Source organism: Ursus americanus, chromosome 19 (assembly GCF_024610735.1).
Source record: "Ursus americanus isolate L20-20 chromosome 19, mUrsAme1.1.p, whole genome shotgun sequence".
In the NCBI taxonomy this organism is placed as follows: domain Eukaryota; kingdom Metazoa; phylum Chordata; class Mammalia; order Carnivora; family Ursidae; genus Ursus; species Ursus americanus.
The window spans coordinates 41,876,993-41,901,661 of NC_142145.1; the positions used below are offsets into that span (position 1 = coordinate 41,876,993).

General features: G+C 43.3%; 2 protein-coding genes across 2 annotated transcripts in view; one reads left to right on the forward strand and one right to left on the reverse strand.

Moving 5' to 3' along the window:
* Positions 1-326: 326 nt before the first annotated feature.
* Positions 327-21,386, reverse strand: LOC148108500 (uncharacterized). The gene is given in 8 exon segments (XM_087870010.1): positions 327-3,612; positions 3,615-3,659; positions 3,662-3,806; positions 3,808-4,238; positions 16,749-16,851; positions 17,386-17,601; positions 20,997-21,197; positions 21,297-21,386. Coding segments are annotated over 8 exon segments (1,530 nt in total). The 3' UTR covers positions 327-3,313.
* CDH2 (cadherin 2) overlaps positions 1,974-24,669 on the forward strand; it is a 208,935-nt gene continuing 186,239 nt past the window's right edge. Inside the window, exon 1 of the mRNA XM_045781875.2 lies at positions 1,974-2,478. Coding sequence (XP_045637831.1) covers positions 2,419-2,478 — 60 coding nt within the window. The 5' untranslated portion in view covers positions 1,974-2,418. The remainder of the gene's footprint in view (positions 2,479-24,669) is intronic.

The window sequence follows — 24,669 nt, forward strand, 5'->3', positions numbered from 1 at the left end:
GACCTTCCTTATTCTTTTGAGAAGGAAATCCAGGAATTTTTTTTGAGATTCATTTTAAAAATGGCCTACAATATTATGTTTTAATTAAAATTGAATAAGCCTCCCTATGAATATTAAATTTTTAAAAGCCTAGCCAGCAATAGTACATTATTAAAAGCTGCATCACTCTTGTCAAAGAAATTAGTACTTGATTTTTAGAAATTCATCATCAAGTTCTTAAATGATCAGTATCCTGAAACTCAAATTCAAATAATGTTAGTACTTCAGTTACCCAAAGTAGAAGAATAATGTTCATTAACTGCAACGAAGTTCCACGACCTCCAGTGTGGAAACGCTTAAATAAAAACCGGTATTTTTATTTACCTGTAAAACCTAAAATAAATAAATAAATAAGGTTCTGGAAAAAATTCATTATGTAGCCAAAATCAATTACTCTTCACCCCTCCCTCCATTGCACAAATGCTTGTATCCCAAACTTGTAAAGTCTCTCACTTTTTGTATACCATTCCAAGTTCATGCCTTAAGGAGAGGAAGCAAAACTCCTTTACTTGGTGCGAACTCTGTGTCAGTCATTGTATCTTTCAGATAATCCTATTTTCATCCCGAGTTCTGGCCTTAGGTTGTTTACCCCATCTCTTTCTTTTCTGTTTTTCTTTGTTGACGTTGTTGGAGGTGGTGTGGGGAGGAAGTCCAAGTCCCTGAAACTGTTTACTAAAAATTGTGAACAGTACCACTAACGAGTTAGAAATATAAAACGGGAGGCTTCAAATAAAATAACACGCACTCTCAAACTCTCAGAGGGAACAAAAGAAAACGAAACAAGAACACACAAACTTGGGCTGTTCCAGCACATTCGCAAAGGTGGGAGAAGTACGAGCGCTGGAGAGAAACCGTGGCCTCCGCCCTCCCCGGCCCGCAGGTGGCTCAAGGCAAGCACCTCAGACAACAATGGCCAGGAGGGGCTCTGCCTGCCTCGCCAGTTTGCTGTGTCTGCCCCTACCCAGAAAAATAATCTATCTCGAAAGAATGACAAAACAGAAAAAGAAGCGTGTGTTAGGCTACCTAGGAGGCACTCTTCCGTCTCCTAATCTCTGATTCCCCATCGCGGTCCAACGAGGAACCTGCCAACCATCAAGTTCCCGTGCAAGTTATTTTATTTCCCGCAGCTCCTCCACCTGCCGGGGCGGTGCTCCGCGCACCCCAGACTTCCCTCCGGCGACCCCCCGCGGGCTGCAGCAAAAACGGGGTGCTTTGGGGGGGTGGGGGCGGGCGGCTGCCGCGGATCTGGCCGGCTACCGCCGCAGCTCGGTGGCCTCCGATTGGCCACGACGCGGGCGGGGAAGCTTGGCGGAGGAGGGAGGCGGGGGCGAGGGCGGCGGCGGCAGCGGCGGCGGGAGGGGAGAGGAGAGGAGAGAGGGCCGCGCAGCCTGGCAGCGCGTGCGGCGAGCGCGGGGAGAGTGGCGGCGGCGGCTGCGGCTCGCGTCGGTCGCGCTCGCGGAGGCCGAGCGGGGTGCGCGGGCGGCAGCGGCGGCGGCGACTGGGGGTGGGGCGGCGCGCGCGAGTGAGCCGCGCCGGGCAAGGACCGGCAGGCGGGTGCCGGCGCGCAGGCAGCAGGGGCGGCCGCGGCGGCAGCTGCGCGGGACGGAGCCGAGGCAGTAGCGGCTGCGCCGGCCCCTGGCCTCACCCCCGCGCGGCCGAGGCCGGAGAACAATCTCCAACTCTGCGGGGAGCCGGAAAGGGGCTCCGGGAAGCGGCGCTCAGCCCCCACGCAGCGGAGGCGCCGGGCAGCGAGACTGCTGCCCTTTGTGGGCGCAGTGCGCACGGCCCGGAGCGCCCTCCCCGCGGCGCTCTCCTCGGCATCTTCGTCTTGCAGAGCGGCCCTGGAGAGGGGACCCAGAGGAACCAAAGCCACGAGCCCGAAACCTCGCGCTGCGGAGCTCCTCCGGAGCGCCAGCCGCTCCACTTCCACCTCCGCATCCTACACCGGCCAAGGTCCCCGCCGCCTGCATCCCTCCCGGCTTCCGCTGCGCTTAGGGCCGGAGCCTAGCCGCCTACGCTGCCACCGCGGCCGCCTACACACACGCACGCACACACACTCTCTCTTTCTCTTTCTCCCTCTCTCTCTCTCTCACACCCTCACACGCACGCCCGCCTTCTCCCCCGCCCCCTCCCCAGCTCCTTGATCTCTCGGTCTGTTTTATTACTCCTGGTGCGAGTCCCGCGGACTCCGCGGCCCGCTATTTGTCATCAGCTCGCTCTCCATTGGCGGGGAGAGGAGAGCAGCGGTGAAGGGGGTGGGGTGGGGAGGGGAAGGGAAGGGGGTGGAAACTGCCTGGAGCCGTCTCTCCGCGCCGCTGTTGGTGCTGCCGCTGCTGCCGCCGCCGCCTCCGGCTCCTCGCTCGGCCCCTCTCCGCCTCCATGTGCCGGATAGTGGGAGCGTCGCGGACCCTGCTGCCGCTGCTGGCGGCCCTGCTTCAGGTACGCGGCGGTCTCCGCGGGCCGGGCCGCGGGCGGGGTGGGGCGGGCGGCGCCGGGTCCCTTTGTTCCCCGCGCCGCTGCGGGGCCAGGCTGCGCACCCGGGAAGGGAGGTGCCGCACCGCGCGGTCGGGAGCTGCGCAGGCACGAGGCTCGGGCCGGGCGCTGGGGCAGGGCTGGCCGGGCCGGCTGGTCTTCCGCGCCGCTCCCGGCGGGTCCCGAAGGGACCGGTCGCCGGCCCCTCCTGTTCTTCCTTCCGGGCCGGGCGAGCTTGTAGGGGGTGTCTCCAGGCAGCAGAAGGGTGAGGCAGGATAGCTCCCAGGTTTTGCAGTTTTCTATGCTTCTCGCCCCTCGCTTTGCACTTTGCTCCAATTTTTTTTGTTTATTTCTGCAGGGATGGGTCGCGAGTTTGCAGTCGGAATTCTCACTCTAGTGTCTTAGTTACGGGACGTGCCTCCACCCCACCCCACCCTGGCACCCGCGCGCCTCCCGGTGCCCGAGGGCTCCACTGTCCTATTGTCTTTTCGCCAGCCCAGAGTTGCTTTCTCTTCTTGTCCTCTTGCCCTCCCTGTGTTCTGTGCCGGTCCCACCTGGAAGAAAACCTCGTCGTCCCCTTGCCCCGAAGAGTCTATGCGGGCCGGGGCCTCCGCACCCAGCCGTTGGCCCCGCACGCCCCTTATCCTGGCGAGCGGGGAGAAGTTCCGTTACTCGGTTATTATTCCTCTCCCTCTGTCCGCTGTCTCTCTCCTGCTGCGTCTTCGGGGACGCCTTCGCGGGGAGCCTCCGCACTTTTCACGCCTTCGGGAGAGCGCCAGACAGCCTCTTCATGGAATCGGTACTAGGAGGCTTTTCCGGGGCAGGAAGCACCTGCTTCAGGCAGGTCGCAGGCTCCCTTGCCACTCCGAGCCACCGGTCCCCAGCCCGGCTGACCGCCCAACTTTCCCGCGGCGTCCGGCCGGAGGATACTCCGAGGCCCCTCTCGGCCGCCCACAGGGTCCCGGGAAGCGACGCCGCGCGCCTCACCGGCGACCCCCACGCAGGGCGGGGGCAGGGCGGGGGTCCAGAATCGGCCCCCGCAGGAGATGAGGTTCCAAAGAGGCTCCAGGAGAGGGGCGTGCCCGCCCTGAATGCAGGTCAGAGTCTCCCGGGAAATCCGCCCGAGGGCCCCCCTGCGCACCCTTGCAGCTGGGGGTGGCCAGCGGGTGGCAGCTCTGAAAAGTGCGGGCGCGGCTCGGAAGTGCCCTTGCGCCGGGGGCGGTCTGGGCTGGGACAGATGGTGCGGATCTCCCCCCTCCGTGGTCTTCACGGGTCAGGGCCTGGCGCGCTCTGGCCGGGGCGCGGGGCGGTGGTGGGGGGGACTGCGGGCGCCGGGGGCGGGACGGGGTCGGCGCCCGCGGTCTCTAGCGCCTTCTCCCGCCGCCCCCTAGAGGGGTGTGAGCAGAGGCGGATGAAGCCCTGTCCATGGTGCGCCGTGGAGCGGCGCGCCCTGCCCGGCTCTGCGCTCTCTTCCCCCAGGTCGTGCTCTCCTGCTCCCCGGCTCTCTCTCTCTCTTTCTCTCTCCCTCTGACTCCGTGGCCGCCCGGTCCCGTCTTTTCTCCTTTCTTGGGTTTCTCCTTTTGTTCTTTCGTCTCCTGCTGGTCTCTCCCCCTTCCCCCACTCTCGAGTCCGCCCCCCTCGGCTCTCCTGACTCCGGGGTTTCAGAACTATTAGACTAGCCGTTTTCGGCCTCTGCAGTTTTGGGAAGTGGATGGAATTTCTTCTAACTAGGGGAGGAGACCCGTCAGTCACTTGCTAACAAAAGTATCTCCTGTTATAAAACCGTCCTTTATTCTTGGAGTGCGCACTCCTCATTCTTTCACCTCTTGTCACTTCATTTATTGTTTCTTCTTCTCAAATAGGGTTTACCAAAGAGGTTAGGCTGAAGGGGAAGAAGGAAAAAAAAAATGCTACTTCAGTGGTTTGAAGTTAGGGAGAAGGCAAGATAAACTTAAGAATCCTATGGACATCAGCTATTCTCTTTTCTAAACAAAGAAAATGTCATAGATCAAAAAAATCTGATTTTTAAAAGCATTAATTTTGAACATCATTGAGTGGTCTTGCTAATTTACGAACAACTTTTCATAAATTTTCAGAGTGTGAGACCAGCAGTAGATGGTATTATGTTCACTAACTTTTTGATCTGAAAGTAAGTTCTAATTGAATACTGTGCAGTGAAGTTAGGACAGGAGGAGAGGTTTGTTGGTCATTGGTACAGCAGGACTAAGTGTTGTACCATTGGAGCATTCTCGTTTTCTCTTAGTCATCTGCCTTGAAGTCAGGTGTGAATTCTCTAAGTCATTTTCTTCTTGAAGAATTTTTTAAAAATAGCATTTATAAATATCACATAATGCCCTTATCTTTACCATCCCATGTTCTTTCTCAGTTTCTTCTAGACGGATGTCACGTTGACGTTTGTAAACCCCCAGGAAAGGGGAAATCATAACTTTGTCATAAAGTTATTTGGCATCTCCTAATTCCTGGGTGCCAGTTAAGTAATCACATTGAATGATTTGCAAGGTCATTAGGAGGGAAAGGAGAGCAGTTTATGCAACATGAGTTTTAGGGTTAAGTACGCCATGTGGATTGTACAACTGAGATTAGAAATGACTTTGTGCTAATGGCCTGCTTTACACACCAGAATAACAAAGATCTATCTGCAAGGTGAAAATGGCCCCTCTGCAGTCATCTGCTATTCAAGTCTAGTTTTTTTTTTTTTTTTTAAGGTCAGACTAAGAAGACAAGAGTTTTAGGAAGAGAATGAATAGGTTATTAATGTAGATACAGAGCAACCTTATTTTTTCAGACCAGTTAAAGAATAATTAAATATCCAAAAGGACTTTATGAGTTTATGTGTTAACTGAAGTGTTCCTTGTTTTACTTTGAACACTTTTTTTTTTACTTTGAGAGATTCTTTATTAGTTTAGTTGTTCTATTATTTAGACTTACATAATTCTAGTCGATTTTGCACATTATGATATTCAGCTTTAAGATTTTCTCTGTTCTTCCTCATTTTAACCTATGGCATTAGCATTTTCCTTTGCACTAAACACAAAAAAGTCAAATTTAACCATTAAATTTCAAGGATCAAAGGATATCACAAAGTTACGACAAACTTTCGTTTTAAATTATACAAGTGACTTTCAAGGCCTTCGATGGATTTATCATCAGGCAAAAAAAAAAAAAAAAAGGAAAAGAAATCAATTTTATTTTTACTACCTACCCAGTAATTACTAGACTAGAAACCTGCTTTGTTTTTCTAGTTCACATTTTAATTGCATAGTTCCTTTGTTCTAATTTAAATACACTTGTATTGGTTATGAAGCATCAAGGACATCACCTTAATATTTATAGATACTCTGCATTCTTAGTCTTATCACATAGGTCCTGCTTTCAATGCTGGGTGAGGAATTATGATAAAAGATGCATAAACCATATGTGATTTTCACCTGTTAGGTGTATACACTTTGAAGAGATTAATATTCAACATATGAAACATGTTAAGAAGAAGCCTTATTTTAAGATGTGGGGAATCTAGGATGCAGTAATCATTTTAGGTATAAAACATTTATTCTCAGTGTTTATTTGATTTTCATGTGCCTTTGTAACAACTTATTGTAAAAGTAAGGAGAATTAACATAGTTAGTATTCACAGTTTATTCTACTTAGTGGCCATAGTTATGCATATCTTTGCTCTTTTCTTATCTTGTGGTATGTGGTCATTACTCACAGATGGTGCATTGCAAGCATACTAGGTGTGATTTGAAAAGTAATAAATTGTGCATCCTAGAATATTTTATGGGTACATTTAAAATATATATATGGAGATATAGATAGATAATTTATATCTATCTATTGATCTATATACATATATAATTTTTTAGGCCCCAATGGCAAGTTCAGAATTTACATACAGTTGTACTTTTTGACTTTCATACCTTCCGGAAAGTCTGCTCTGACCTTCTTCTAAAAGTTCAGACTGAGATTTTAAGAGGAAATTCTTTTCAGATTATATTTTTTACATATAGAGACTTAAGTCTTCTTGGAACAGATTATTTTGGTGACAGTGTATTACACCAAACTGTCCTTAATTTCCCTTTTCATTAAAAATTCTCAATTCTTAAATCTGTTGTGCCTCATTAAGCTTTAGGGTTATTAATCGGGAAATGTCAAGACTTAAAGCAACAGTTAATCTTGCTTTAAAATGCCTTAAAAAAATCCTAAGTAACTCAAATCCCCATTCTGTTTTCAAAGGGATATTCTTAAGTTAGAAGAGTGATTTTTAAAGAAAAATCCTAGATATTATTTAAGAAATGTAGTGTTTTTGTGTATACTCTATGGTTTTGCCCAAGTTAACATTATTCAAATTTGTTCTTTTGGCTCAAATACAAAATGTAATCAAGTTTAAGCACTGCACAGACTGGTGGTGAATTTTATCAACCATTTAAAAAATATGATAGATTTGGAGTTTGGATTTTGTCATTTGAGTATTTCATATCTGCCATTAGTATACCTAAAAATCTAAGCATTTTCAAGTTGGGTTAAGAACTGTAAGTTGAAATGTAATTTGTATCAACAAATCATTATGCCCCACATTTCTGTCTATTTCTACCAAAAACTTATTTTTGTTTTAATTTTTTAGCTAATTATATCAGTTAATTTGAGCAGATGCTACGTCTTTGTGTATTTAACTAAATGTAGATCCGTTTTAATTAAACAACCCTATTCATGCCAGGGAAGAGGTATATACAGATAAATGTTCTATTTAGAACCACATCTTCTGCCTATGTAGAGGGATGCCTTTAGGCAGGAGAAGGTGAATTCCAGAGCTAAATAGGACCTTTTAAAATATTTGGATTTAAAAGATTACGATTTGTGTTACAGCAGAGTTTCTTAAAGGAGAATTTAGGTTATAAGTAAATGCTTCTCGGTTCTTATTTCTGGTTACTCTCTTTCATACTCAGGATACTTCCTTATCTGAGCTTCCCCTGTAATAACAGAAGCGCACAAGCCCTTGGGTTGTGTATGTGTATATAACATGCATGTTGAGGATTGCTCTCTACACATGTGTCTCCTGCAACATTTATCACAGTTTAGCATGAAGTGTCAATCCATAGTTAATTGACATCTTTGTGTTTTTTCCAATCCAAGCTGATTTGGGCACCAAAGGTGTCATTCTGTGCAAACGAGTTGATGTTACATAGTGTCAAGGGCAAGAGCTAGTGTCAAGGGCAGGAAGCCTGGGGTTCTAATCTAGTCCAGATGTAGTTTATGCCCTGAAACTCTCATGACCTCATTTTCCTCAACAGTAAAATACTGGGCCTGGTTGGATTAGTTGATCTCTAAGGGACTTTCCAGTTCTAGGACTCTTGGGGCTGCTTAAAAATATCCCCCAAATGACTCCTTTTCAAAGGCTTTGGAATGACTTTAATTTTTAACCTGAAATGCAAAGATTTCCACATACCCAGAGTGGTAGAATATTACTTTGAAGGTCATTAACAATAGTTTATTATATATGGTGGGTGAGAAGTCATCTATATTTTTTATATGCTTGACTTTCAAAAATTATTTTTTTTCATTGGCAATTCTGTTTTTACCACTAAAAGTAAACTATTTTTTTTGGGTTAGACTTAAAGGAAGGGGAATAAAAATTATTCCTTTTATTCCTTTTATTCTTCTATGTTTCTTTGAAAGAAGATAGCTTCCATGAGAACCTTTGAATTGAGTGATATTTTTAGTCAGCACTAAAAATATAGCCCATTGACCTAGCAAGTTATTTTTCCACAGATATGTCTGTATTCATGATGTACACATGATATATAAATATATATGCCTAGATAATGATATGTATTAAAATGTTTATAATTACAAAGAATTGGATTAGTTGAACTCTGAATGTCATTAGTAAGAATTGATTTAATGAAGTATGTGTAATAGGCAGTCAGATTTGAGATCCCTTACTGTGTGGAGAAAAGCATTTTAGTTCTAGTTCCAGGTCAAGAAAATGACTGTTAAACCACCCAATGTTTATGGCATAGCCACGTACCTAGAAATGCTTCACAGAAAGAGCAAGAATGATCAGTGGGATTTCAGGGCTTCTGAATGAGAAGAACTTGGATGAAGACCACAACAGAAGCTATAACAAAAGAATAGAAAATCAAGCATTGTAGAAATAGGATGAAGATGACCTAAAGTAACAGTAGAACGTCCTAGAGTTGTGTTGAGAACAACCTATAGCAGGCTGAGCTACAAGTAGGTCTAAAGAAGATTGGCTAAGTTAATGGGTAGTTAAATAATAGATTAGTTTCCATGTTGTATCATAAAATGACTACCGGTGCTGAGTTATTTGTGCCTGAGAGATTACGTTAGTTGGTTAAACCATTGTGATATTTCTTACATTCCTTTGACCGAATATTTAATTTTTCATCTATTCCTGGTGGTCTAAAGTATAGTCTAAACACCTTACTACTATCTAGAGCTTGAGATGCAGAAGAATATTTAGTATAGGAATCAGACGTTCTGGTCTCCTGCCTTGATTAAATAAACTGTTTAACTTGGGTTTTTCCCAAGTAGCATTGGAAAATTAATCGTATAATGCCTTTAAAACAGCTTGAGCTATTTAAAAGGAAGTGCTATTATAAATACAATATGGTAGTCATATAGGGAAATGCTTGGAGATGTACTTGATCCATGATCCGTTCTTTGATTTTCCTTTATAAAATATACCTACGCATAACAAAAATAAATAAGCGCTGGAGTAATAATATATACTTCTATATATTGGAATTTTCATATTGGTTTTTATGTTAACTTAAAAATCTACTTGACCACAGTGTACTGATGTATATTATAGTTTTAATATAGGTTTTTGTGTTAATTTAAAAACAATTGTTTACTTGACCATCATAATTGAAAATATTTATACCCAGATTCCCTCCCCCCATTCTGAGATATTACTTAATTTAATGTTTCAGTGAATTAATAAAAGGAATTAAAAAAAAGTTAATTGAAGGGGCATAATTTAGAATATTATTCTAGAAATTACGGGAAATGAAAATGTGAATGACCATTTTTCTGTCATTATTAAAATAAATTTTGAGCCTATTCAAGTTTCTTCTGTTGCATTAAATATTGAAGTTTTTAAAAAGTGTATTTATTTATTTATTTAGGTAATCTCTACACCCAACACAGGGCTCAAACTCAGGACCTCAAGGTCAGGAGTCTCACACTCTACTGACTGAACCAGCCAGGTGCCCCTAAATATTGAACTTTTCTATTACGCTTTCAGTAACGGTTGTAAGCCTGGCCCTTCAGGGTTTTTTTCCCTCATATGCAGTTTTAAGACAGCTCACAATTTATTTTATTTTTATTAATTGTCAGTAGGTCATTCATGTAACTCAGAAAAGCACATACAACAGAGAAAGCCGTTAAAACTTCCCGATATTTGCTGCCACTTCTTCGAATCTTTTTTTTTTAAACTAATGTCTGATAGTACTAAACCATTACAATAAAATATTTTTAATTTCAGTGGAGGAAACTAATATGTTATCCCAGTTAATTATTTCGATAACCTCGTGAGATAAAATTCCCATTTTAGAGATGATGAAAGTAGAACTCAGTTTGAGTAGTTTTTCTGAGAATCCAGAGTGAAATGGTATCTGTTAGAGTAGATTGAGTCTGACTGCAAGATACATGGTTTTCTCCCTCCGTCAACTGAGACCCTTTCAATACAATGGTACTCAAGGAACGAATATCACATTAGAGAGGAATTTCAATTCCTCTATACCGAGTTGGTAAGATTTTTTTTTTTTAAATAGCTTCTGAGTTATATTTTCTCTTAATTTGACCTTAAATATTTTGACTTATTTTGGCATCTGAAGCCAAAATGTAATGCTTGGTTAGGATTTTCACTCATTTTTAAAGTATGTTATCTTAGAGAAAGAAGAAAATATCATAGGGAAATGATTCAAAATCAGTTTTATAATGTTCTTCAAATTGTCTCGATCAACAAATAATATGCTGATAAGTGCTCAAAAATAATTTTTTTGCACGAATCCTAGAACTTAAAATACTTCCGAAGAGCCTAGAAGCCCTCAGGCTATGCATGTTTCTTTTTCGTTTTTTGATACTGTTTTTTCAGCGTTCTTTTCTGTGAAAATAAATTCAAGAGACTAGATCACCAAGTTTTGAAATACGTTTAGTGCCACCTTTTCCATGTTTGAATCATCTGAGTTACTTTTTCTCCCACAAATGAAATTATTTGGGGCCTTTTAAAATATATATGTCCACGTTCCGAAAGAAACTACTAAAGCAGATTCATGCGAATGTTTTGTGGAGGGACAGAGTAGAGATGCAGATTTGTTTTGCCAAGGAGAAAGCCTAGAACTATTTTGCTTGTAACTTGACCTATTGTAACTGGGCGGATTCAGTTGGCTTGACTATAATCGCCAATAAATTGTCTCTTGGTTGATTGGGAAGCTATTAAGTGAACTCTGAAATAAATGACTAAAAAGCCATTCATTTTACTAAGTTTAAAGGGTATATAATCCACTCCCTCTGCTTAACATAAATCTTTCATAAACTAGAGACTGTGACCACTTTAATGTTTTTTTCTTTTGTTGTCTTAATTGGTTAACACAATGGTTCGAAGTCTGAAGTTCATTCTTTATGGCTTTCTGGTCCAGTAAATAAAGAAAAAATGTGTTTTGTGTGGCCAAAATATTAGCCTTTTGCAGCTCCTTTGGCATCCACTCCCAGTGGAGTCCATTTGGTGGTAACACGTTCAAAATTAGCTTCTCATGTCCTGCTTCCCCAAATTGTGCTTCAGGGAATTCAAAATTCAGATTTGACACACACCTCAACATAGACACTCACACTTTATGGAACTATCAAATGCATCCAGGAAAGTGCACATGTAAGTGGATAAGCTGCTGAATGTTCATAAAGTGAACACGTTATTGAATCAGTTTCCCCAACACCTCGTAAGTACCCTCCTCCAATTTTAACCATCCTCCAGTGCTGAGTATTTACTTGACTTCTAGTAACATCTATTACTTTTGCTTATTCTTATGGAATCTTAGTACTTTATGAAATCATATATTCCCTTTTGTGTCTGGCATCTTCCGCTCAATTTTAGAATAGTCCATATGTTTGTGTCATATGTGTTTTAATAGAAATTATAGAAGATTCATGGATGTTATAGAAATATCCAGGAAGTTAAGGAAGTTGAAAACTGATTAAAAAAAAAAAGAATGGAGTGAATATTTCATTGCAGCTAAAATTTGCTTACATATTTATGGCCTGTCAAGCCATGAAACATCTTTTGTGGGTTTTCCTACTCAGATTTTTTCTTCTGTAGTTCTTTCAATTTGGCAGTAGTGTTTAGCCAAAAGCCAAAAACGTTTAGACCGTAGTAAGTTACAGCCTCTATCAGAAGGAGGATGGAGGCAAAGAATCAAATGTCTTTTTGATTCGAAGTCTTCAAGCAGAGGGTTTGGGTGTTAACGGATTCTAATCTTTTCAGCGATGCTTCTTAATACCCTCTCTGAGCTTACCGGTGACCCACTTCTCCAGGAGATCTTACCCAGATTTAATTTTAATTTAAAAAAAGGTTAAATGGAGGGGTTATAATGCCCATAAACTGCTAGTTTTCCAGCTGTTCAGTGCATCTTTGGGTTCAGTTGACCCTCTTTTGTGTTTGTATAGGTTTTTTTAAAGATCTGAGAGGGCGCCATGAAGGATGCAGAGTGCCATATTTGTCCCAAGATCTTTCTTCCCAGAGGCCTTTCCTCTCCATTTATAATGGTTTTTAGTAGATCCAGATTCTAGGTGGCGGATTCCGTGCATGGTGATGAGGACTAAAGAATCAAATTCCAGCCCCTCAAGGATTTGTTTGCTTCAGGGCAGCTCTAATTTTTTTTTCAGGTTTTTAAACGTGTGGACTTTATTTTGCAGTATCTAAAGAGACTGTACTTTTTCCACGGGCTTAGCTTATTGATACATAATATGTATTTTTCACTTCTGTTTCACCCCAACCCGTGGCTTTTCTCCCATAAAAGTAATTGTTTGCATTCGGTGTTTGTGTTTTTGGCACTACGTTTTATTTACAGTTCTGTCTTTTCTGTTTGACAAATACTAAGAACATTTGGGGGGAACATCATAATCATTGATTTAATTTACAAATCGATTTATAGTTAACTTCTTCGTAAACGAAACTGAGTTATCCATGATTTGGTTTATGGCCTTCCCTTTATTTGAGGCTGTCTCTAAGGAGCTGTGTTTAAAAGGGGGATACTGGTATATTTAAATGTAGATAACACTGGACTCTCTGCAGATGGCTTATAGCCTTTTATGACCTAAAATAAAGGCATTTTGGAAAACAGTGAGGTTACTTTTTTAGTATTGGCATTTGTAATGGATAGTGTCATGATTCTTATTCCTTATTTTCTTAAGTCTTGGTTCTTCATAATTTAAATTTATATGTACGTAATTTAAATATATATACACATACATAGTTACATACACACACACATACATACATACGGTGTGTTTATGGAATACTACTCTGGTGGTTGTGCCGATATACGAATTGAGACCATGCACCTCCCAACACAGGCTTCTCAGACCTCATGCTATGTCAAATTGTATTTTTCTGTTTATATTTTCACATTTCGATATTTACTTACCTGAAATTTCTTTTGGTATGTGGTCTGAGGGTAGAGAGTCTTGCTCAGTTTCTCCCACCAAGATTTTGTACGCAATACACAGACTAACACACGAGTGACTGTTGTTTGTCAAATGAAGCTTCTCGTTTTCTGACCTGAAATGCTCCCTTTATTACGTTTAACATTTCCTTAGATTTTTGGTTCTTGTCCTTTTTTCTCTCCAGTTGTACTGATTTAGTTGCCTAGAGAGGCAGTGAGGCAGTGGTCAAGATTGGGGTCTCCGGGCTAGTTGACCTGTGTTTGTGCCCCCGTTCTGACACTTGCGTGTTGTGTGCACCTGGACAACATGACATTTTTAGGATGGTCTATCATAAGGCAGTAATGAAAAGTAAATGAGTTAATATATACATATATATATATATATATACAAATCACTTAGAAAAGTGCTTTCATATGGTAAACAAGGTATAATAAGCTCTTTAACTGAAGATTGTGGGGCGTAGCCATTACCTCTGTTTTACGCAAACACAATCAAGGGACAATTTAATTATTTGAATACATTTGAGCTCTTATATGTCCAAAGCTTTGTTCTACATTCAGCGTTGTAGCCAGGTATCTTGTAACTCTGAAGGGACTACCACCAGTGTCCCTTTGACCCCACTGGGAAGCCACAGTTGAAGGACACATATTTTAACATTCCTCCTTAAATTCTAACAGATGTTGTCTAGGCTGACAGGATTAGGGAAAGGGGTTAATATATATGGAGTGTTATTTTGCCAGCAATTTGATTTGGGAATTACAGGTAATCGAACAGAAGCTATTCTGGTGTCTTCCAGGTCTGTCTCTTTGCTTCTGTGATTTAATTCTTTAATGTTCTGATATTGATGCGTGTGTGTGTGTGTGTGTGTGTGTGTGTGTGTGTGTGTGTGAGACTAGCCTGGAACCAGAGTAAGTTACTCACCTCTGAATAGTTTCAACATGATGAGGACCTAATAGGAGGGGGTTGAAGGTAATGTTGGTTGGTTTCAGCACAGAAGCTGCAAAAACGGAGTGAAGATTCATTGTTCCTGTAGATGCTGATGATTTATTGGCGATTAGATGCAGGAAATGTTACTTTTAACTCAGTTTCATCCTGTCCTAATAATAGCACATCATTTTTGAGTAATTACTATGTGCCAGGCACTGTTCTAAGTACTTTAAGTGTATTAACTCATTTAATTCACAAAAGATTATACTCGTTTTACATATGAGGACACCAGTGCCCAGATAGTTTAGAACAAGGTACCCAAAGTGATTTTGTTAAGAGAAGGAACTAGGATTCAAATGCCAGCAGCCTGATGTCAGAGCCTGTGTTCTGGTTTGGTGTTTATTTGAATGCAGGTAAAAAAAAATTAAGGCAGGATTGGCATTCAGTTCTATTTTGTATATATATGAAGTTCAACCTTTAAAAAAATCTTTTTTTTATTGTAAAATGTGGTTCTTGCGGAGGAGTATATAAAGCATATATGTGCAGTGTAAGAAATAATTATAGTATACAAATATGTCAGTGTAACTACCAGATAGGTTAAGAAATGGAATATTGCCAGTACCTTGGAAGTCTCCAGAATAAGGTTTCCATTCCCCCTTTTTGCCCCAGAGGTAACCACTATCTTAATTTTTCTAATTAATTATTCATTGCTTTTCTTCACAGTGTTACCATCTATGTATATATCCCATATATATGGGGGAGGAGAGATGTGTTTATGTAAATGTGTGTGTATTATGCGTTTATAAATGTACCATGCATATGTGTGTATTTATGTGCACATATATATAAAATGTACTTTTTGTGATTTGCTTCTTCTGCTTAGCATTCTGTCTGTAAGATTCATTCAGTTGAGTTGTGTAACTATAATTTGTTCATTTTCACTGCTCTAGGGCATTGCATGCTATGAATATGGTAGAATTTACTTATTCAATTTATTGTGATGGGTTTGTGTGTGTGGTTTCAGAATTTTGCTACTACGAACATTGCTGTACTTGCCACCTGGGCATTAAGTGTCAGGGACACTCCAGGACTGCATTTCTCAAACTTGAGCTCATGTAAGAATGACCAGAAAGCCCGTTAAACGGAGATTCCTGGCCGCACCCTCTGAGCTTCTGGTTCCGTAAACCTGTGGTGGAACCCGAGAATTTGCATGTCTAGCAAGCTCCCAGGTGATGGAAAGCTGGGCTGCTCTGGGATATGTACCAAGGAGTAGAATTTCTGGGTTGAAAACAAGAATGTTTTCTAAATCGGTCCACCAGCACCATGTATGTATTTCTGTTTTTCCATGAATTTAATGTATGTGTTATAGCCAAACTTAAATATTTTTAACAACGTAGTGGACTGTGTAATAGTATCTCTTTGGTTTTAATTTGCGCTCTCCTGGTTACTAATGAGTTGAAGCTTGTTTTGATATGTGTTTTGGCCTTTGTCTCTTCCGTGAGGACCAGATGAAATTTGTAATTTGCCTATAGCTTGGCCTTGCTGTTTATTGCCTCTTCTTTTTGCCTAACATTGTCAACTGTGGCTTGTATGGGATGTTGCCAAGGATTGAGCCTTCTTGAAAGCTGACTCGTGATTAAATCTAATATTTGCCGAGTGCTTACTGTGGGCCAGGCCAAGCCCTTTACCTGCATTGTCTTGTGTAATCTTACATCAGCCCCCTGAGATAAGGTGGGCTATTATCATCACTATCCATTTTACAAATGTCTGAATGAAGTCTGGCTTAACCCATTCACTCAAAGACATACCTCTAGGATGTGGCCAGTGGGGACTTGAACAGGGTTTTGCCTTGCTGGTCACAACCAGTTTCTTGGAAGTCTGCAAGAGTGTATGCAGTAGGAGCAAAGTAAGCTTGTCTGTTCTAGATTTTGAAAGATTGCAGCCGGTGTAGGATTTGGACTTTAGAATCCAGACTTTAAGGATCTATGTTTCAGAGAGCAACGTTGGCCTTATGAATGGGGAAATTTAATAGACTGAGCCACCATGAAGATCAGATACTATGGAAGGAGGCAGTTTCTGTCACTGGCCACATGGTCCCTTGGTGGTGATCTTAAGAGATGCAAGTAACTGATGAGTGGTTGAGGGTTCTCTGAATTGCCCTGTTTTTCCTGACCTCAAGCTGGCTGGGCCCAGCACCATAGTCACTGAGCAATCTGGAGGTACATGTGACTTTCTCTTCCTAGCACCTGGGCTCTCCCAAGAACTTGAAGAGACTTGGATGTCTGCTCTCTCACCCTCAGTGTTCAGCCACCCTGGTGGGCTTGTGGCCCTGCTGGTGGTATCAGGAAGTTATATAGTCTGGCCTCTTTTCAATCTTTGAGCCTTGGCCTTTGAGTATTCAGTAATATTGAGACTTTGTATGTAATTTTGGTGTCTTTGAAGAGACCTAATAAATAGTGCTTCTTATCCATCTAAGTTCTGGACAAATAAGACAAAAGCGTCAGTAGGTACAGAGCCAAAATACAACCTTTATTACTGACAAAGGCAAGGGTGGAGAATGTGGGTTAAATATGTTGGATCTCTGAATTAATTCCCCCACCCCTTACCTCCCATCTTTAGCAACGCAGTCCTCCGGCCTGGGGACCCTGCTCTTTGTATCTGCCTCATTATGATATCTGCAGCATCAGGTATCTGCACTGTGGAGGCAGCCTGGCTCCCAACAGAAAAGAGGTGATGAAGGTCCCAGTCTACAAAGTTAGAAGGCAAACCCATCTCGATCCTAGAAGAATTATCCCAGGCGAAGTTAGGACCCCACGGCCTGTCTCTAAGTGTCCCAACGACCATGATACAGAGCCCATGACGTCTGAGGGAAAGACTCACAGTGGGCGGAGAAAGCCTTCTTCAGTTTAGCCTTCCCCCGTTGCTAATCAGGCTAAGCCTCTTGTCTATCATCCATGACCTTTGAACTGAACACAGAGTTCAAAGGGGAAATGAAGACTTAAAGATATTCAATCTGAAGGATGGAAGTCAAAGAGGACAGGGATTGCCACCTTCGGATATTTCCGAACGTTGCACACAGGGGACAGTATCTCAAATGCCAGCTTTCTCAAGGAGAACCCAGAATGTGTGGGTGCATCCCCTACCCCCGAGGTAAGTGCAGAGTGCTGAATATAACCTCCCACGGGGAGCCTCTCCCTGATGAGTTTCGATTTGCAACCAGCACATTGAAACCTCCTACTTTACCTTTCCCTGTGAGCCCCTGGAGACTGCCAGCCTGGTGTTGTCACTAGCGTGGGCTCTGTCGGGTGGGTAGTCGTGGGACGCGTGGTCTTGGGAGCAAGTGTTTTCAGTCTCTTGCCACTGGTTGTGGGATTGCTTTAGCCGAAAAGGCCCTCGGCAAGGCAAGATTTCTCCTCCATTTGTCAAGACCAGTTCAGACGAGCTAGTTCGAGGCTGATCCTGGAGCCCGTGGGCAAATTAAGAGAATCCAAGATGTGCCTTCTTTTGCCTCTGAATGCAGAACAGAATTAGAGGCAGCCAGTCCGGTGCTGCCCTCCAGACCTGTCCATAATTTCATGTGAGAACCTTGATAAGGCTCGGGAATCCACGGTCTTTTAAAAATGGCCGATATTATTCTGCTCAGTAGTCTTTAGGCAGTAGCTGTTGAACCATCTTTTTCCGTGCCTCCGCTGTCCCTGTATATTCAGCCTGGGGCCCATGGGCACCTGCAGAAGCTCTGAGCCGCCCCAAGCCTTCGCCAAGGGGCCAAGCTACGGTGGCCCTCACCCAAAAGTGTTCGTCCTTTGGCTAAGGTCACCCCATGTGTCCTGCCTCTTTTCCGAGATCCTTGGCCTACAGCCTTTCCTGAGGCCCCCTTGTCTGCGCTAGACCCTACCTACCTCTGTAAACAGCCACTTCCCTGGGGAATAACCACCATAAGTTGTGGTCACACATCAAGATCAAAATACCCTGTGGTTTAGGAATTAAAGCCTCTCGATGTTAAAAGCTACCTGCCCAACTATAAAAACCAGCCACACTGCACAATCAAGGCTGCAAACCACCAAGTTGAGAAACATGCAGGGTCATAGTAAAACATCCTTTCTCTCCTGCCCAGAGACCCGGTACTTCCATGAGTGTTTTCTTCCCCCAGTGTTGGATTCTGTTTTTTTTTTTTTTTTTAAGATTATTTATTTATTTATTAGACAGAGAGAGAGAGAGACAGCCAGCGAGACAGGGAACACAAGCAGGGGGAGTGGGAGAGGAAGAAGCAGGCTCATAGCGGACCAGCCTGACGTGGGGCTCGATCCCATAATGCCGGGATCACGCCCTGAGCTGAAGGCAGACGCCCAACCGCTGTGCCACCCAGGCGCCCCTGGATTCTGTTTTTAACATTTGCCGAGATCTCCAGATAATATACCAAATGCAAGTCTCTGAAGAGGCCCAGGAAATAGGACCTTTCCTCCTGAACCAAGTTCTGAACCAAGTGAAATAGAAGCCAGCAGAGCCAACACTTGGGAAAGGAGGGTATCACGTGGTTCTGATGAAGGCTGGGCTGCAGGACGTGATGCTAATAGGGGACCCCGGAATTCCACCGACATGTGCACTCAGTTGCAGGCAGTTCTGGACACCCTCCCCCAACCCCCAAATGCTGCAGGGGATCCGTGAACTCCCAGCATGGAAAATGAGATCACCACACTTGTTTTCTGCGGGCCTGTGACTACCCAGTGGGAGCAGCAGGAGACAGAGCTGGGCACCAGCTGCCCAGACTGTTCTTTTGAACTCAGCCTTCAGATCAGTCCAGCCCATCCTTCTCTCTAGCGCAGTCGTTCACAAACTTCTCAGTCTTAGGATCCTCTTACGCGCTTAACAATTACTGAGAGCCCCCGTGAGCTTTTGCAATGTGGGTAATATCTGTTGGTGTTTAGCATATTAGAAATTAAACTGAGAAAACTATATATTTAATTCATTTAAAAATATTAAACCCATTATATATGTAACATAAATACCAATTATTATGAAAAATAGCTGTATTTTCCAAAACAGAAAAGAGAAGTTAGTGGGAAGACTAGCCTTGTGCTTATATGTTTTGTAAATCTCCTTAATGTCTGGCTTACTGGAAGACAGTTGGATTCCTGTATCTGCTTCTGCATTTGCTCTGTTATGATATCACACTTCACTTGGCCTCAGGAATACTCCACTTTATACTTGTGAGAGATTGAGAGTGAAAAGACAAATAGCGTTATTGTATTAGAAGAGGTTTTACCTTTTCAGATCTCCTGGAAGGATCTTGGGGACCCCTAGCGTTCCCCAGCCCACACTTTGAGAACTGCCATTCAGGGTAGGACTGGCTAGTGGAGTGGAAAGAGGTGGGAGTGTTCAGAGTTAGCCGCGTTCCTTCCACATGGAGAGAAGCTTCTGGAGGGGAGGAAGCACTCCCCCTCCACAGGTTACGCAGTGGAACCGTCCAAATGCCAGCCTTAAATCACTCACCATGGCCAGGGGTGGAAAAAAACGCTAGTCTTCAGCCCCCGAGTTGAGACCGGAACTGATGATATTAGCTCTGTAACCTCTGAGTTAGCATGCAGGGCTCATGGGTTTGCTTCTTTATTGCTTAACCTATTAGAACACCACTGGGCCGGGTGCAGCTTGGGGAACGAGTTCAGGAATGACTTTGAACTCTGATGTTATTGACAGTGCCCTCTTCTCACTGCAGTACATTTCTGGAAGCTGTGCTGTGAATGTTATTTTCTCACAAGAATAATGGTATAATTGGGTTGGGTTTATCTTATCAAGGACTTAGAATTAGATAAATCATCACTATGGCCAGCTATTCAAATTAAATCAGAGTTATGGGGACTGTAAACGTCTGTAACCATTTTTAAAAAATGAAACCATTAAAAAAAAAAAGAAAAAGTGAAACCATGCTCCAGGTTTTATGAAACGGGCCTAATTGTAGATGACTGCAAGGGAGCCTGGAGTATAGGAAGTACACAAAGCGTCTATTATAGACGATGATTATTTCCCCATCAATATCACCTACTGAAAATTCATATACTCACTATGATATGTATTTGCTAATAATTTTTCCACATGTACTTTTAGAAGAGCTTGAGGGAGGTGGGGTTTTGGTTTGGATGGCTTAAAAAAACAGAAGTTTATACATGTTTGCGCTATCTCTTTCTCTCCAATTTTTCCCCTAGTGTACAGAAACATTGGAATTATTTTAAAAGGAGGTATCATATCATCTCACAATCATGTGAGAACATTTTAGGAAAAAATTTACAATGGTAGCAGGTAGATTTGTCATGTGGTCTTAACTCATAGAGGACAAGTTCCAGCCCTTACTCAGTTAGGTAATATGTGTCGTTATGTGTGGATACTTTCTGATGTTTTTGTCCCCGATTCGTAGTGGGGAAGGGTGGTCCCCAAAGCCATTTCGCGCTGGTTTGAATACCATCCCTAAAGGGACTAGCTGAATAACCTAGGGCAATTTCCTTTTACTTTGCTTCCTTGCCTGCAAAATGACACTATTATCGCACCTACCACATAGGGTTGTTGTGAGGATTATTGGGATATAATGCGTGGAAGGCATTGGAGTGTAGATCCTGAAACGTGATAAGCACTCCATAAATATTAGTAATCAGTCATACACAGTGCGTTTAGTCAGATGAATTCCCCAGTTGGTTATAAACACCGTCTAATGCTAAGTAATATACTATTTGATGACATTTCGAACATTGTGTCTAAGCCTCTTGCAATCTCTGGTGAGTGTAATGAGTTGATGGGGCAAAATCAATGTAAGCCGGGATTGGTTGTCTCTACTGAATTGCCTTAGGCACTTGTGGAACTTTTACCGGCAGTTTAATTGCAGAACGGTCCGAGCCACAATCTCTTGATAGTGTTACCCTTTCATAAGCCAAGTCTGGGAGTATCTGTAGGGTTGCTAACCATGACATTAAATCCACGACACTACTGGTAAACTCTTGGCTGTGTTTCGGGATTGCACTCCACAAAGCCTTGATGCCTCGAAAGCCTCTTCTCACGTGGCTGACGAGCTAGGGGATGGCACAGATCTCCCCGGACTTGATCGATGTTTGTGTGTGGTCCTGAGCTTTGATAGGTCCAATTCCTGAGAAGTTGATGATCTAAACCACCTTTTGCATGCGGAACTCAGACTTCTGTCCATCAGGCTCTTGTATTGTGGTGCTGTCCTCTGGCTTTGAGTTCCGTTTCAGCAGAGTCATCAGGTTTCCTGGCCAGCATCGACGCTGTTATTTGACTACTTGCCATTAAAAGAAATGGGAATCAGAAAAAGAAAAGTACTGATGCTAGAGATATTCAAGGACTCATCCTAATAATATAATGGAGGCAAAGGCGGAAATTACTAGGTGGGTCACAGGGCTCAGTGGGTGGCCTTGTTCAGGGATTCTTTGCATCCAAGCTGGTCTAGATTGTGTCATGAAGTCAAGAAAGAGTTAAAGAACCAGTTCGAAATGCTGGGCTCTCCCTTCAGAGTAGTACCTGGCAAAACAAAAATATCAAAGGGCAGGGTTAAACTTCTGCACATTTCAAGCATGTTTCCGGGGATATGAAATTCAAAGTGTCATCGGTGGCATGGCTGACACAGAGAAAAATCTTTGAAGAGTGGCAGCAGCTCTTGAATAATCTTCTTAACGTAGCCTCCAACATCATGGATGGAATCCTGTGAAATGTAGAGAATCTGGCAAATGTAATTGTCTGGTGATAAATTGGATTAAAAAATAAAAAATTAGTCATGCAGACTTGGTCCTGAACAGTCCATTATATTATTACCGTGTACCCCACTAACCACTTAAAAATATCTTCACTAGTTGTTTATTTTTGCGTCTAGCGTTTGGAGGACCTAACTACATAATAAACGTATTACCATAGTTGTCCCCCTTCCTTTTCCAACACTGCCCGCCCCCACCCCACAAATACACATCAGGGATTCTACTTGTTTTCTGGGTTTTTTTTTTTTTTTAAGATTTTATTTATTTATTTGATAGAACACAAGCAGGGGGAGCAGCAGGCAGAGGAAGAAGCAGACTCCCCGCTGAGCAGGGAGCCCAACATGGGGCTCCATCCCAAGACCCTGGGATCATGACCTGAGCTGAAGGCAGACGCTTAATAGACTGAGCCCCCAGGGATCCCTCCACTTGTTTTCTTTTGCACATGAATGAATTTTTGTCACTTGGTCTTTGTTGTTTTCTTTTTCCCTTTTTATTTTCCCGGAATTCCTACTTTATAAAATGCTTTAAAAATACTTCTCAGGTACTCATGTAGCAAAGCAATAAAAGTCTCCACAACAGAAAAAACAACAATATCATAATAATAGCTACCCCTTGTCTTGTGGTGAATCCGGTATTATCTTTAAGCCCTTTACATGCTTCCCAGCAATCCCATGAGGCTGGTACTCCGTGAGTGGTAGTAGTCGATGGTTGTGACAGGAGAAGAAGCCGGGGTACGGGTGAACTTCTGTAGCTTGTTCAGCTCGCACAGGTCACACAGGGAGTGGGGACAGGGTTTAAACCTAAGCAGGTTTGCTCCAGAGCCCTGAGTCTTAACCAGGACGCACATTACTGCCTTTATTTCCATGAAAAGGTAAGAGACAAACATAAAGAAAAAGGAAGTTTCCAGCTTTGTTGACTGAATTATATAATCTACTTCACAGAACTTAAAATTCTTACTAGATTCTGACCTTAGAGTATCTGGAAGGGAAAAAATGAAGAGATTGATGCTTTGGGGGAAAATATCCAATTGATTAAATTTGATAAGCAAGAGAGCCTAGGTTTTCGTCAGGCGGTCTTCAAAGCCAGAAAGGAAAGATAAAGATTCCATTAGCTTTGGGCTGCTTTCCGATGTGAAATTTTTAGCCAATAATCATAGATAATCTCAATCTGGTGGAAGATGGAGAGGCAAGGAGATTGACCACTGTGGCTTTCAGGGGAATATTTAAAAGCTTGGATTTAGGAGTGATTTGGAGGAAAGTGGAAAGCGGAGCCGGTGACCGCGGAGGACTATAAAAAAGAGTCACGATAACGGGGCCTGGAAGAGTAGTGGACTCAGGGCTTTAAAGCTCACAATATTGAGACTACGGAAAGAATTCTAACGGGAACAAAAGTGACGTCATTGCGAGTGCAGGACCGGAACAGATAGACTAATACTAACAGGCAAGCAGTACTCCTCAACTCCTGTTACACTTGTCCTTTCTAGACAAGGAGCTCGGTCTTCCGCCTGGGAGGAGTGGAGCAAATACTTGTAAGAGGAAATTGAAACTCAAGATAGGTGAACCGATTGTGCGAAGGCGCGGGGCGGCTCTGAGTGAGTCCAGCGCCTCCGGCCGGCGCGCACATCGTCCTAGTGGGCCACGGGGACTTTCGCTGCCTGCTGGTCATCTTGGAAGAATTGCGGAGACGAGGAGAATCACTAACGGATCAGGGGTGGGATCATGCCCGATTAAGAGCAAAGCCAGGGGCGCCTGGGTGGCACAGCGGTTAAGCGTCTGCCTTCGGCTCAGGGCGTGATCCCGGCGTTATGGGATCGAGCCCCACATCAGGCTCTTCAGCTATGAGCCTGCTTCTTCCTCTCCCACTCCCCCTGCTTGTGTTCCCTCTCTCGCTGGCTGTCTCTCTCTGTCAAATAAATAAATAAAATCTTTAAAAAAAAAAAGAGCAAAGCCAAAAACAAAATCAAGGAAGTACAGTTTTCCAAGAAAAGAATAGAGAGCCCCATGCCGACCTGGGGCAAAATTCTGGAACCAGTAATTACAAAAGGAGGGCTTGCAGATTCAATTTTCACATGTACACGGTAGCTAGGAGACCGCATGGGATTGTTAAAAGCAGGAAAAATAATTGTTTCTTTATTGCTTTTTGTTGCTAGGTTCTTAGACTTGAAGGCCAGGGCACACAGGTATGCTGTGCCTGAGTCCAGGGAAGTTTCAGGAGACACACGGGGACTGGATGTGTGGCCACTGCATGCTGTGTAGGCACTTGCTACGTGTACCGGTTTATCCACCGCGTGTCTTGAAATTCTGTTTTAGTGAGTCGTGATTTAGATCCAGGAGTCTGGATTATAGGCCAGTGTTCCAGAATTCTTGCTATGCTGGAGCAAGTTTGGGAAGTACTGAGCTGTAGAGACATGTCGTGCACGTTGAATTTATGTTGTCATCATAGTGTTAAAACTATTACTGACAGCTGATGCATTGAATAACCACGTGCCAGACACCATCCCCAGTGCTGTACACATATGATCTCAGTTAATCCCCACCCAGCGCAGTGAGTGGGTGCTGTCTTTATTGTACATATAGTCCAGATGGGAAACTGTGACGTCTCTGAAGTCTCACAGGCATAAGTGATGGGGCAGGATTCAAACTTGGAAGTCTGGCACTTTGAAAGTCTGAGCTCCGCACCATTCAGCAGATAGCCCCTCTTTTTTTTTTTTTTTTTTTTTGAAGATTTTATTTATTTATTTGTGAGAGAGAGAGCACAAGCAGGGGGAGCTGCAGGC